This window comes from Podarcis pityusensis (assembly GCF_964106645.2).
Source record: "Podarcis pityusensis genome assembly, chromosome: 13".
In the NCBI taxonomy this organism is placed as follows: Eukaryota; Metazoa; Chordata; class Lepidosauria; order Squamata; family Lacertidae; genus Podarcis; species Podarcis pityusensis.
Genome location: NC_138038.1, coordinates 18,479,557 through 18,494,343, shown reverse-complemented (window position 1 = coordinate 18,494,343; position 14,787 = coordinate 18,479,557). Strand labels below are relative to the sequence as shown.

The window sequence follows — 14,787 nt, the reverse complement described above, 5'->3', positions numbered from 1 at the left end:
CAGGTTAAGAACCGTTTCAGGTTAAGAACGGACCTCCGGAACGAATTATGTACTTAACCTGAGGTACCACTGTATATATTTCCCACAATGTCTCCCCTTGTAGCATTGTGACTGCAGGCAGTTGTGGAATGTTAAAATGGCAGTTTCGAGGCTCACCACTGGAGAAGGCACTGAAGAGGCAGGCATAATGGCATCACTCTATTAAATCCAGGAGTGAAAAGTGCTGAACAGGGCAGCCTTGCCCATCCTGGCAGTTGTTTTGGACTATGACTCCCATGAACCAGGCTGATGGGAGTTGTAATAATAATAATCATCATCATCATCATCTGACTGGGTTGCCCCTACTATTCTGGATGGCTCCCAAAAAATATTAAAAACACAATAAAACATCAAACATTAAAAAAACAGGGCTGCCTTCAAATGTCTTCTAAAAGTCAGATAGTTGTTTATTTCCTTGACATCTGCTGGGAGGGCATTCCACAGGGCAGGTGCCACTACCGAAAAGGCCCTCTGCCTGGTTCCCTGTAACCTCACTTCTCGCAGTGAGGGAACCACCAGAAGGCCCTCGGAGCTGGACCTCAGTGTCCAAGCTGGATGATGGGGATGGAGACGCTCCTTCAGATATACTGGGCCGAGGCCGTTTACGGCTTTAAAGGTCAGCACCAACACTTTGAATTGTGCTCAGAAACATACTGGGAGCCAATGTAGGTCTCTCAGGACTGGTGTTCTATGGTCTCGGCGGCCACTCCCAGTCACCAGTCTATCTGCCGCATTCTGGATTAGTTGTAGTTTCCGGGTCACCTTCAAAGGTAGCCCCACGAAGAGCACATTGCAGTACTCCAAGCGGGAGATAACCAGAGCATGCAACACTCTGGCGAGACAGTCCACGGGCAGGGAGGGTCTCAGCCTGCGTACCAGATGGAGCTGGTAGACAGCTGCCCTGGAAACAGAACTGACTGCCACTGGCACACAGCTCAGTATGATTCCCCCTCACCCCTTTTAGAGGGAGAAACCCAGACTAATCCTCTGGCTGATGGGGGAGTTTGCTCTTCCGCCATGAAGGCGTGGGTGCCTGCATGAAATGGGTGGGGCCAAGACATTACCATTGATTTGCCTGAGAGAGTCTTGCACCCAGATCTCACCCAGACCCGGGTTCAGCTCACCCCCACTCAAAACCCTCTCCCTCTCAGCTTTAATTCCAATGGAGTCTCTGCAGCTTGAAAGGTACACCATACAGGCACCCTGAGGAAGTTCCTATCATTTTGCTGCTGTGAGATTTGCTCTCGACTCAGTGGGACTTCTCTCTCTCTCTCTCTCTCTCTCTAGTCACGACAGACGCCAGAAGGTGAATTCCTGCCACTAGACCAATGTGAGCTCGACGTTGGATTCGGAACTGGGGCCGACCAACTGTTCCTCGTTTCTCCTCTCACCATCTGCCATGAAATCAACGAAAAGAGCCCTTTTTTTGCCCTCTCGCAGAGATCGCTGCGGAGCGAGCAGTTCGAGATTGTCGTTATCCTGGAAGGCATCGTCGAAACTACAGGTACAGTGCTGAATAATAATAATAATAATAATAATAATAATAATAATAATTATTATTATTATTATTATTATTATTTGCATAGTGCAAAGATGGGGGCCACTGTGGGATTTCAGGTGCTGCCAGAATACATCTCCCATGGTTAGCCCAGCCAGTAGAGCATGAGACTCTTAATCTCAAGGTTGTGAGTTTGAGCCCCATTCTGTGATTCTTTTTATATATACAGTGGTACCTCGGGTTACATGCGCTTCAGGTTACATATGCTTCAGGTTACAGACTCCGCTAACCCAGAAATAGTGCTTCAGGTTAAGAACTTTGCTTCAGGATGAGAACAGAAATTGTGCTCCGGCGGCACAGCAGCAGCAGGAGGCCCCATTAGCTAAAGTGGTGCTTCAGGTTAAGAACAGTTTCAGGTTAAGTACAGACCTCCAGAACGAATTAAGTACTTAACCCGAGGTACCACTATACATATACATTTTTATTAGTTTTTTTAACATATCATTTCCAACAATCATATAACATAACTTTTTATCTTATACAATATTTTAGACTTCCGTCAACACCTCTGGTGATTTTCCGTTCTTTATCACTTATTCTGCATTTCTTAATTTCTCTATTACTCTTAATTATCATTAACTAATAGTTCTCCTCATAGTCTTTCAGATAGTCATCCTTACAAAACTTATTGCAATCCTACTAGCGTAATCTGTTCATTACAGTTACTTTTCAGATAGTACGTATATTTACTCCAGTCTTCTAAGAATCTCTGGTCCCGCAGGTTTCGAATCCTTCCTGTTAATTTATCCAATTCTGCATAGCCCATCAATTTCATCCGCCATTCTTCTTTCGTCGGTAATTCTTCTTGCTTCTATTTTTGTGCCAACACAATTCTGTGATTCTATCCCAGACCACTGGCCATGCTGACTGGGGCTGATGGGAGCTGGAACCCAACATCTGGAGGGCCACAGGTCCCCCATCCCACTGTTCCCTGGGAAGAGGGGTTGGCTGTTAAACCACTCTGGGAATTGTAGCTCTGTGAGGGGAATGGGGTCTCCTAAGAACTCTCAGCACCCTTAAGAAATGACGGTTGTTTCGTCTTTGTGTGGCTGTTCAAAGTGGTATTATACTGCTTTAAAAGGGTGGTGTGTTTGTGGCCCTAGAAGTTTGCCAGAAAACAAACGTCCGTTCTCCGCTTCTTCTTAACCCGCCAAAAACATGGCCCACATCAGCTTCTCATGAAGCAAAAGGCTAATTGGACAGCGTCTGAAGGACTTAGAGCAACAGAAGAATCTGGCCGTTATAAAGAAATTCTGTCCTTGGTATGCCTTCCCCCCCCCCACCTTCTCAGTTTGATTCCCTGGCACCATATTTGTATAAATTAACTATCCCAAAATACAGACGTGCCTTCACACTGGCCAGATTGGATGTGATGCCCTCTGCCGTACTTGAGGGCAGATACCAAAAGATGCCAACTGCAAAACGACTTTGCCCCTGTGGAGATGGCAATCTGGAAACAGTGGCTCCTGTTCTGCTGTCCTGTCCCCTTTATAAATATCTGAGGAATGAGATCATCACCCCACTCTTACTTACCATCCCAGGCCGCCCATCTGAGGCCACATTGTTCTTTCTTTTATCAGATCAAAATGATCAGACAACAGCGAAGGTTGCTAGGTTTATCGAGGGTGCAATGAGATTAAGGGCCACTATCTGAACGATAATCATGGTCATTTGATTGCCCTTTTTACCCACTGCTGTCTTTTTTTATTCGTATATATTGCTTGTTTTATGTTGCTATGGCCATTGGCTAATGCGAATAAAGTTTATCTATCTACCGTATTTTTCGCTCTATAAGACGCACCAGACCACAAGACGCACCTAGTTTTTGGAGGAGGAAAACAAGAAAAAAAAATTCTGAATCTCAGAAGCCAGAACAGCAAGAGGGATCGCTGCGCAATGAAAGCAGCAAGTCCCTCTTGCTGTTCTGGCTTCTGGGATAACTGCGCAGCCAGCATTCGCTCCATAAGACGCACACACATTTCCCCTTACTTTTTAGAAGGGAAAAAGTGAGTCTTATAGAGCAAAAAATACGGTATCTAAAAAAAAGTGGCCAGCTTCTGCCAGCTCTCCAAGAAAAGTCCTTTCCTGGTTCTGCCCACTGAATCAGGTGTTTTCATCATCGCAAGCTGGCTGGCTGGCTGCCACTCTCCTCCTGCCCTGCTGCTCTCAAGGAAAGAGAAAGAAAGGAAGCCCTGGCTTCTGTTAGAAAAGTAGGACACCCTAGTTGTTGGAGGCTCCCCATTCCTCTGTGTGTTTAGCCTGGAGGCCTATCTGCTTCAGAGGGAAGAGTCTAGCAAATGTGACTGTTACAGAGAGATTAATGATGTGACTTCCCCCTCTGGCTCTATAGTAATGAGCCTTGATTCTGTAGTGTATAGCACAACGAAAGAGATAAGTGGGTTTTTCTCTCTCTCTCTTTTAAAGAGCTCTCATTTACAGTTCTTGAAAGAGGAGAGGTCCTGTTCTATTGGGAAAGGGAAGCAAAGAGCGGCCTCACGTTATTCCAGGGCTTAATTTGGGCCAGCCCACCTCAGGTGTCAATTGGGGAATCTGCCAACTCAGCCCCAGGACCAGCTTTCAAGTTTGGCAGCAGTCTCCCCGCTGCACTTTGAAAACTGTTCTGTGTGAAGTTGCAGCAGCTCTAAAGCCAGCTAGGCAAGCAAAATGTGTGGGATGGTTTATCAATGGGCAGGAGAGGATATATTAGTTGCAATTTATCCCTCCAATCTCCCATGGGTGTGGGGGTTGAGTGGAGTATTAAAACCTGGTGCTTGGCAGCAGAATATAGAAGACTGAAACTACACTGAGAAGTCTTTCGTTTTATGAGGCAATCCCAGCTAACGAAATAAGTTGGCTTCCCCTTTGTTTCCCTCTTAATAAAAGAATTAGGCAACAACTTCCATGTTCAGACCCAGAAACCTCCCCTCTAAATAAATTCGCACTTGACTCAAATTTTGGTTTTGATTTTTGGCAGAATTTAGGCCACAACTTTATTGATTACAGGAAGTGACTGGTTGCATAGGCTCTGGTTCAACTAGCTCCCTGCCATGCAGGTAGCACTGACTCGGGTTCCAGCATAGGTCAGCCAAGGGTGAACACCTGGATAAGCGGAAAGCCGGGGACGGGCTATCTCCGCCACCCAAATGTCCCCCTGGACTCAGACACGGGCACAACCCCCTCTCAGGGGTTGACCAAACCATCGAGTCCCTGGATTCCTTTAACGGAATACCCTTCACATAGGGATGGCAAGAGCGTTATCCCATCCCTATCATCTGAACCAGAGCCTATCCGCAACCTTACAAGTTGTGACGATTTGCTACGTGGCAGGCGAAACCCAAATGGCAACAGCCAATCAGCCAAGTGGGGGAAATTCCTGCCATGCCCCTGTCCCAACGACAGACGACACACAACGGCATAGCAAGGTCAAGTGCAAAGCCCTAAAAATAGGGAGAGGTGGGTGGGTGTTCCAAATGCACGCGCCGAAAGAGGAAGCTCTGGGTCACGTGCGTGGGCATAAATAGGTCCCTCAAACCGTTTGGACTACGTCCCATTGGCCAGATTGCACCCAGCTACGAGGAATCTACCAATCGGATATTGTGGCTGACCAATTGTACCCACCCACAACGCAGGGTGTCAGTTTCCAGGTCTCACCGCAATGCGTGCCCTATTTAAAGGAGGACCTGATTTATAAAGTAAGCTTAAAATATATTGTTTACTTACTTGACAGTCTTGCACGGGAACACAGCAAAGGCAGCAGCAAAATTGTGCAGGTAAAATATTTCTTGGTTTCAACAGCCATAGTTAAATACAGAAATGGAATCTGCGCTCGGGGAGAGTACAGATAGAATGTAGCTTCCTGTACAGAGGTAAGAGTCACACCTCTTGCTCCACCCCCTTTTCCCCTGGCCCCGCCCACCAGCGACACCCCACACTTGCTCAAAGATTGTTCATGAGATGATGTGGTCCAAAGGTCCACCTGGGGGGAAAGCAGGGTCAGCTGTTCATGTTGTGCAGACGCCTGATTATCGTTTTCCAAAGCAACTACTCTATTCTGAACATAAAAATGGAAAGCGTAATGCTGGTGGTCAGCAAAAGAGGTTTAAAGACTCTCTCTTTTTTAAAAAAAAATAATTTTTATTCATTTTCCAAACAAATTTTGTACATTCAACAAATTATTTTACACTCATGCTTCAAGTTTTGACTTCCCTCAGTTTCTCTGTCAATCTTTCGAAAAAATTCTATTTATTGACGCATTTCTAAACATGATTTTGCCTTTCCCCACTCCTTTTCCTCTTACTCTCTTTTTTGCAGTATTTCTTACTATTTCACAGAGTCTCTTCAAAACCAACAAGCTTTGTCTGTGCATCACATATATTTTTCAGATGTTCTTTAAATTTCCCCCAGTCCTCGATAAACTTTTGGTCTTTCTGATATCGAATCTTCCCAGTCAATTTATCCAATTCTGCATATTCGGTCAATTTCCTTCTCCATTCTTCCACTGTTGGAATTTCTTCCTGTTTCCATCTTTGGGCCAGAAGTATCCTTGCGGCAGTCACTGCATATTGAAACAGTTTACAGTCTCTTATTGTTTCGTTTCCTACCATTCCTAATAGAAAGTCTTCTGGTTTTTTAATGAACGTATATTTCAACATCTTTTTCAATTCATTGTATATCATTTCCCAGAAGTCTTTCACCTTTTTACACTCCCACCACATATGATAGAAAGTACCTTCTTTTTCTTTACATTTCCAACACTTATTGCATGTTTTATACATTTTGGCCAGTTTAACTGGCGTTATATATAATCTGTAAAACATTTTCATTACATTTTCTTTCAACGCAGTACATGCCATAAATTTTAGCCTTTCATTCCATAATTTCATCCAATCATCATACTGTATATTGTAACCAAAGTCTCTTGCCCAGTGTATCATTACTACTTTTACCTCTTCATCTTTTGTATGCCACTCCAGCAACACTTTATACATTTTAAAAAGGTTTAAAGACTCTCTCAAGGCAAATCTTAAGAAAATGTAGTATAAACACTGACAACTGGGGAACACCGGCCTGTGAGCGCTCCAGTTGGAGAACAGCCTTTACCAAAGGTGTCATGGGCTTTGAAGATGCTTGAACTCAGGACAAAAGGGAGAAATGTGCCAAGAGGAAGGCACATTTGGCAAACCCTCACCATGATCAGCTCCCTCCTGGAAACCTATATCCTGACTGTGGAAGGACGTGCTTTTTTTCCTATTTAAAAAATGTTTAGGGGTACTCTCATTTTCCCACTGATATTGAAATACTGCCCCTCAATGAGGTCAAACTTAGATTCACAATATGTTTAGGAGTATGTGTACCCCGTGTACCCCCAGAAAAAAAAACACTGCATATAGTTTATTTCCTTGACATCTGATGGGAGGGCGTTCCATAGGGCAGGCGCCACTACCAAGAAGGCCCTCTACCTGGTTCCTTGTAACCTCACTTCTCACAGGGAGGGAAATGCCAGAAGGCCTTCGGAGCTGGACCTCCATGTCTGGGCTGAACGATGGGGGTGGAGAAGCTCCTTCAGGTATACTGGGCCTTTGAGGCCGTTTAGGGCTTTAAAGGTCAGCACCAACACTTTGAATTGTGCTTGGAAACATACTGGGAGCCAATGTAGGTCTTTCAGGACCAGTGTTATATGGTCTCGGCAGCCACTCCCAGTCAATATATCCTAAAGACACCACAATCTCTGCTGACCTCTGTTCCATGGAAACCAAACCAAACCTGGAACCCAAGAGCTTCTCACTGCTTGGGATGGCATGACCATAGCCCTTTTCTCCTAAATCCTAGAAGAATTGTGGGGCTGAGCAGCAGGAGGAAGACCGGGCTGTGATTCCTCTCTGGGACCTGTGTGTTCAGAGGTTCCCCATGTTGTCCAGAGGGTAATCTCTACTATTCAGAACCAGCTCTTGGGCTTGAACAAAACCCCTGAGCATGCACGAAAATGGAGAAAGGCTTTCCCGACGTTTTATCTTAATGTGCATTCCGCGTCCGCTCGCAAGAGCATCCTTCTCCATTATGCGTCTTGCAACCTTCAGAACCGCCCGGCTGAATGTGGCAGTTAAAAGGGGGTTAATGGAAAGCACATAAGCAAATCTAGCTAAGTCAATAAAGGCCGCCCGGAGACTGACTGTCACCAGATGGAACAGCAGGTGATTTGTTACCTCCATAGGAAACAGAACTGATGGATGAACTGTGCAAACTTAGCTCTGATTCGCTCACTCTCTCGTCCCCCTTTGTAAAGCCATATGCTGCCCTTCCTGTCTCGTGAAGGCAGAGATGTTAGCTAGTCCCACTGAAATCGGTGCCATGACTAACTTGTCCCATGGATTTCAGTGGGGCTACCTCAGGGACGCGGGTGGCGCTGTGGGTAAAACCTCAGTGCCTAGGACTTGCCGATCGTATGGTCGGCGGTTCGAATCCCCGTGGCGGGGTGAGCTCCCGTCTTTCGGTCCCAGCTCCTGCCCACCTAGCAGTTCGAAAGCACCCCTAAGTGCAAGTAGATAAATAGGTACCGCTTTATAGTGGGAAGGTAAACGGCGTTTCCGTGTGCTGCTCTGGTTCGCCTGCTGGCCACATGACCCGGAAGTGTCTCCGGACAGTGCTGGCCCCCGGCCTCTTAAGTGAGATGGGCGCATAACCCTAGAGTCGGACACGACTGGCCCGTACGGGCAGGGGTACCTTTATCTTTAAGTTACTGAAGGTAATGGGGCCCTTTATATGTCCAGCTGTCCTTTGTCAACAACAAATCATCACTGTTTTTTGTGTTGAATATATGCTATATGGTAATTTATGGACCTAATAGGTATCTAAAGCCATTTGCATGTGCAGAATGTAGGCATCCTATATATAGAAATGAGCAAACCAGTGATATTTTAGGGAGCAGGTTAGCAGGCAGGGCCCATGATTTACATCATAGGAGCCTACACAACCCAAAACAAAACACTGTTGCTGTATGTAGGTTTTATTTAATTCGTTGTTTTGTCTTATATTTTGGAAATGTACAGCCTTTTTTTTTTCTTTTAAATTTTTTGGGGGGCCTCAAAGAGAGTGGGGCCCTAAGCCATAGCTTGTTTAGCTTATAAGTAAATCTAGCACTGGGCTACCTTTGAGTCCAGCCCAGTAGTTCCAACCATAGCTGCTTAAGGCAGCTTTTAGAAGGAAGCTTTTTCTGCTAACGCTACAGTGGGACTTAAGACAGACTGTGAACATTGCAGTTCCGCACAGAGCATGGTTTGGGGCTCAGAATTTCACTACCTGAGAATCACAGTTTTGTTTCTTTTCTTTTTTCTTTTAAAGCAAATTTCGAACACTCAGGGTATGAAGGCACACCTGAAAGCATGTAGGCAATGCCTTACTGGAATCAGAAGCCAGGGCGGTGGCTAAACAAGATTCATACCTCCTCGTCCTCCTTATCCACAATTCAGTATAATGGTGCAATCCTGTGCACTTAGAAATAAGTCCCATGGAGTTCAATAAGGCTTACTCCCAAGTGAGTATGTATAAGCAGGTGTGGGGAACCTCCAGTCCTCCCACTGTTGCTGAACTACAACTCCCATCAGCCCCCACAAGCATGGCCAATGGCCAGGGGTGATGGGAATTGTAGTTCAGCGACATCTGGGGGGGCTAGAGGTTCCTCACACCTGGCGTACAAGATTGCAGTCTAAATTATGGAAGATGGTTTTTCAAAACAAAACTATGCACTGTGCAAAATAAAACAACACACCATCTAAAATAAAACTGCTATGTTATGCTGTTTCTTTTGTATTTTTGACATCTGTTAAATGCTTTCCTTTTTCAAGAAGCATTCCAAGCAGATATTTTTATAACAGTCGGAATCTGTATTGGGTTTGAAGTTGTGTGGTATTGTTTTCCCCCCTAAATATGCAATGCGATTGTTTTATGTATGTTTTAATTGTATCATGAATTCAAGATGCTTCGTAGGAAGCAGCCTATACACAAAACAGATAAGCGTACAATATAAGAGCAGGCATTAAGCAAAGTAAGAGGAGATACTAAAATAGGTTTGATTTGCATGATTTATACAGATCACCCCACAGAGCTTTTCTTGTCACAGGATTAGGGTTGCCTGGGTGCGGAATTTATTAATGTTGTTAATGTTGTAGTTATAATTATTTTTCATCTCGGCGTACGCACAGCTCAGAAGGGACTTTGTCTTTTTCGAGCAGAAAGGGCCTTTGGGCAATTGCTCAGGCAAAGCTAAGCATGGCTTTATAACGCCAATCCTGAGAATCACAGAAGAGACAGACGGCTGCTTTGCAAACTGTCGTACCAATGGATAACGCCAGCAGCACAAACTGGCGCATAGTTTTCTATGCTGGGATCAGAATGGAGAACTACATACATTGATGCAGTTATTTTCAAGTTGCTGGGTGCAATTTTGCACACACACACACAACAAGCTGATGCACACCCAGTGTGGTAGATCCACATATGCAAACTCCATTCTCCAGATCAGGGCATTTGTCCCTAATATGTATATTTATTCTTTAATAATGCGGTGAATGTTTAATATAGGATGGGACACACTAATAGCCAGATTTTTACTGCCAATGCTAATCTCAAACGACAGGAGAGACATGTCTTTTCCCTTCCCCAAGAATTCCTGCAGTCCTAGATCATCAATCACTCACTGTCATTTGTTGCCATCGGATATTAGAGCAGACTCATCTTCGGGCTGTGTCTCCCCGAGTAGCTCAAATTAACCGGGTCTTCTCTAATAGCAGGGGAGATGAATGATGGAGCAGGTAGCTCATGGATTTGTGTAACATAGTTGCAGAGAGACAGGATAGGGACATGGGCAGGGTGGGGAAGAATAGGAGGGTAGGATGCTGCTGCTGCTGCTGCTGCTGCTGCCGCCCAAATGCCCCTTGTAAGAGTGGCATTCGCACATGGGTTTAGCTGACCCTAGGAAGGAAGGGGTGTGGGATATGATACATAAGTAGCAGTCAAATACAACATTCCTTGTTTTCCTAGAGTGGACATGCAGGGGAATGTTTGGTCCAGCCAGTCGAAAACTTTCTGTTTCCTCCTGGCTGGGACATACTTCCTTTGCATGTGACTAGAGGTGGGTGTGACCTTACCTGCCCAGGTAAGAAAGGACAACATGCGAGAGTTTGCAGTTTGCTTGCCCCAACTCTTCTTGGTTGCGAGGGCAGGCTCCATGCCCAAGACCACAAAAATTGGAGGTTGGGGGGGTCAAGAAATTCATTGACGCCTCCCTTTCCATGGAGGTGCAGGCTGCAGCCACAGCAAAGGTGGCATTTTTCCATCGCCGTATTAAGCAGTTGGTTCCTTACCTTTCTCGCCCTGATCTGGCCCCAGTGATCCATGTGACGGTCACCTCCAAGCTTGATTATTGTAACTCGCTCTATGCGGGGCTGCCCTTGAAGGTGTCCCAGAAACTCCAGCGGGTGCAGAATGCCACAGTGAGGCTCCTTACAGGGTCCTTGCCGCGGGATCGCATTCATCCAGTGCTTTACCAACTGCACTGGCTCCCGGTGGAGTACAGGCTCAGGTTTAAGGTGCTGGTTTTGACCTTCAAAGCCCTATGCAGCCTAGGACCCACATACCCACGGGACCACCCCTCCTGGTATGTCCCATGGAGGACCTTAAGGTCCACAAAGAACAGCACTTTGGAGGTCCCAAGCCTCAAGGAGGTTAGATTGGTTTCAACTAGGGCCAGGGCCTTTTCAGCATTGGCCCCAACGTGGTGGAACGCTCTGTCACAAGAGACTAGGGCCCTGTGGGACTTGACATCTTTCCGCGGGGCCTGCAAGACAGAGCTGTTCCGCCTGGCCTTTGGTTTGGACTCGGTCTGACCCTTATGGTTCCCTCCCCTTATGGTCTTGATTTATCAGCTACTTTAAAATGAGGCTGCATTTTAAATTGCATTTTACCTGTGTTTTAAATTGGGGGGTTTTCCCCCCTCTCTTTTTCCCCTATTATGTTTTTAGTGTGATTTTATTGGTGTTAGCCATCCTGAGCCCTGCTCTGGCCGGGAAGGACGGGGTATAAATAAAAAATTATTATTATTATTATTATTATTATTATTATCTCTAGATGCTTCAGGTAGGAAGAATTAAAGGAGCTGTCCAGCACAGGGGTGGGCTGGAGATCTGGGGAAATAGCATTTTCCCATGGCACCATACTTTGAAAATCAAGCCACACTGATCCTGTCTATGCATTGAGGTTGAATTCTGACAAGACAGAAGTACTGTTTTGGGGGGACAGGGGGCGGGAGGGTGTGGGGGATTCCCTGGTCCTGAATGGAGTAACTGTGCCCCTGAAGGACTAGGTGCGCAGCCTGGGAGTCATTTTGGACTCACACCTGTCCATAGAGGCGCAGGTAAATTCTGTGTCCAGGGCGGCTGTCTACCAGCTCCACCTGGTATGCAGGCTGAGACCCTCCCTGCCCGTGGACTGTCTCACCAGAGTGGTGCATGCTCTAGTTATGCTCCCGCTTGGACTACTGCAATGCGCTCTACGTGGGGCTACCTTTGAAGGTGACCCGGAAACTGCACTTAATCCAGAACGCGGCAGCTAGACTGGTGAATGTGCGCAGCCGCCAGGACCACATAACACTGGTCCTGAGAGATCTGCATTGGCTCCGAGTACGTTTCCGAGCACAATTCAAAGTGTTGGTGCTGACCTTTAAAGCCCTAAACAGCCTCGGTCCTGTATACCTGAAGGAGAGTCTCCACCCCCATCATTCAGCCCAGACACTGAGGTCCAGCGCCGAGGGCCTTCTGGCGGTTCCCTCATTGTGAGAAGTGAGGTTACAGGGAACCAGACAGAGGGCCTTCTCGGTAGTGGCACCCGCCCTGTGGAACGCCCTCCCTTCAGATGTCAAGGAAATAAGCAGCTATCCTATCTTTAAAAGACATCTGAAGGCAGCCCTATTAAGGGAAGTTTTTAATATTTAACGCTGTACTGTTTTTAACACTTGATTGGGAGCCGCCCAGAGTGGCTGGGGAAACTCAGCCAGATGGGTGGGGTATAAATAATAAATAATAATTATTGTTATTATTCTCTTGGTCTCTTAGGGATGACTTGCCAAGCCAGGACCTCCTACACAGAAGATGAAGTTCTCTGGGGCCACCGGTTCCTCCCTGTGATGTCGCTGGAAGATGGTTTCTTCCGCGTGGATTACTCTCAGTTCCACGGAACGTTTGAAGTCCCCACTCCCCCCTACAGCGTGAAAGAGCAGGAAGAAAACCTCTCTCTCCCTTCGCCTTTGAACACGCCGACAGGGAGCAACAGAAGCCGGAGGGAAAAGATCTCCTCCCTCGATTGCCTCGATTTTTTCGAAGAAAAAGGCAACAGGCTCCCCAGCAAATTCCAGAAAATCTGCTCTGGGAAACGGGAGCTCCACAGAGGGGTCCTCAGCCTCTGCTCCAGCAACGTGGAGAAAGCATGTAGCACGGGAGATCTGCTCAAAATCCAGCAGATCACCTCCGTCTGCGGCACCGAAGACGGGGGCGAGAAGCTGATGTCGGCAGCCTTCAAAACCAAATCAGAGCTGCTGGCTCGCTCCACCGGCAACCTCGAACTCCAGCAAAGGCCTCAAACCTTGCTCACCTTGGGAGCGACTTTAGATCATGAGAATTTGCCTGCCAAGCTGCGGAAAATGAATTCGGGACACCTGTCCTAAAAGGGAGGAGAAGCCTAAATGAGCCGCAGTTTTCATTTAAAACTCCTGGATTTCTCGGGTTACTACTGTGAAGACCCCCTGAGCTATGCCCATGCGCTAGCAATGGCAGTCCGATTTAAACGAGAATTTTTTAAAAAAGGACACACAGAGAGCGCTTCAACCCACAACCCATTGTAGTTATGTAACGGGGGTAGGTTGCTTACATGGCAGTGTAAGTAAGAAGAAAAAATCTCTTGAAGATACTGTTGGGTCTTCTGTTTTCTTTTCCTTTCTAAAGCATGCCTATTTTGTACCATTTCCTCTGACTTGCCCCTTTAAAGAAGCAATTGTTCTATAACAAGAGTACCTCTGAGTATGTACAGAGGGCTGCTCTCTCAAGCAACTGCAGCGTGTCCTTGAACACCTATGAAGCTACACAAAAGGGCCTGCTTTGTGGGCTTTTTAAAGAAGCTACGCACCAGCCACACCCCTCGGGAGCCTCTCAGGAACCCACAGAGAACTGCTGCTGTGCTGCATGAGGCACCACCACCGATAAGGCCCCGCCTCTGACAGACACACATCTCGCTTTAGCTGATACGTGTAGCCATTGTACACACAGGGATTAAATGAACATGATCCACAGGTGTATGTCGAAAAGCACAGAACAATCTAAAGGGGGGGTGATTATTACAGACCAACATGGCTTCCTTTGTTTTTATGTGCCTTGAAGATTATTGAATCTAGCTGTTTAGAAACAAGAGCTACAGTGGAATGAAGATGGTTTTTCTACCACCTCAAGGGGGACTTGTCGAGGACCACGTGCCCTCCAGCCACTAGGTAACGCTACCAAATTTAGCTTCACTTGACTTTATCACCTGAAATAAATCTCCAGCTTTGATCATAGGAAGACTGCCATTCTCCTCTCCAGCTACTCAATTCTCTGCCTTAGACAGAGACAGTGTGTTTCGCTTTTAAGGCCGGAGACAGGGTAACGGCTGGTTTTAGAATTAGCAGAAACTGGGTGGTTCTCCCATTGCCTCTTTGTCTCTTGCAACACCTAGAAAAGGTTAATCCAACTAAGTTTGCCATCTTAAGACTGAATCTAAGTGCAGAAAACTTGGGGCTAAGCCAATAATACGTCTCCTCTTCTTCTCTTTCCCTGCTCATTTGACTGCTTTGTGTAGCATCTCTCCCAATGAAGGGTTTCTGGAGAACTTGAAAGCTCGCTCCCTATTTTGTGGTTGGTCCTCCTAAATAAAGGTCTTCCTGCCCGAGTGTGAATTTTGGTGGTGGAACTGAAAAGGCAGAATGGGGGAGGCTAACGAAAATGAGCGGTTGAAGTGAGGGCGAGAGGCGAGTGCGCACTTTACAAAGCAAAAGCATGTCTTTATCTAAAATATTGTTACAAAAGTTGGTTGTCTCCCCCTCTCTCTGCCAAGCGGTGGCAAAAGCCCTGGGGGTTCCAGGCACTCACCTGGGGTCTGTGTTCCTTTGGAGA

The 14,787-nt window shown here is 46.4% G+C and overlaps 1 protein-coding gene across 1 annotated transcript in view; it reads left to right on the top strand.

Annotated features, from left to right (window-relative positions):
- LOC308462064 (G protein-activated inward rectifier potassium channel 1-like) overlaps positions 1 to 14,570 on the top strand; it is a 31,630-nt gene extending 17,060 nt beyond the window's left edge. The window contains exons 2-3 of the mRNA XM_080979403.1: positions 1,327 to 1,543; positions 12,703 to 14,570. Coding sequence (XP_080835529.1) covers positions 1,327 to 1,543; positions 12,703 to 13,310 — 825 coding nt within the window. The 3' untranslated portion in view covers positions 13,311 to 14,570. The remainder of the gene's footprint in view (positions 1 to 1,326; positions 1,544 to 12,702) is intronic.
- The last annotated feature ends 217 nt before the right edge of the window (positions 14,571 to 14,787 follow it).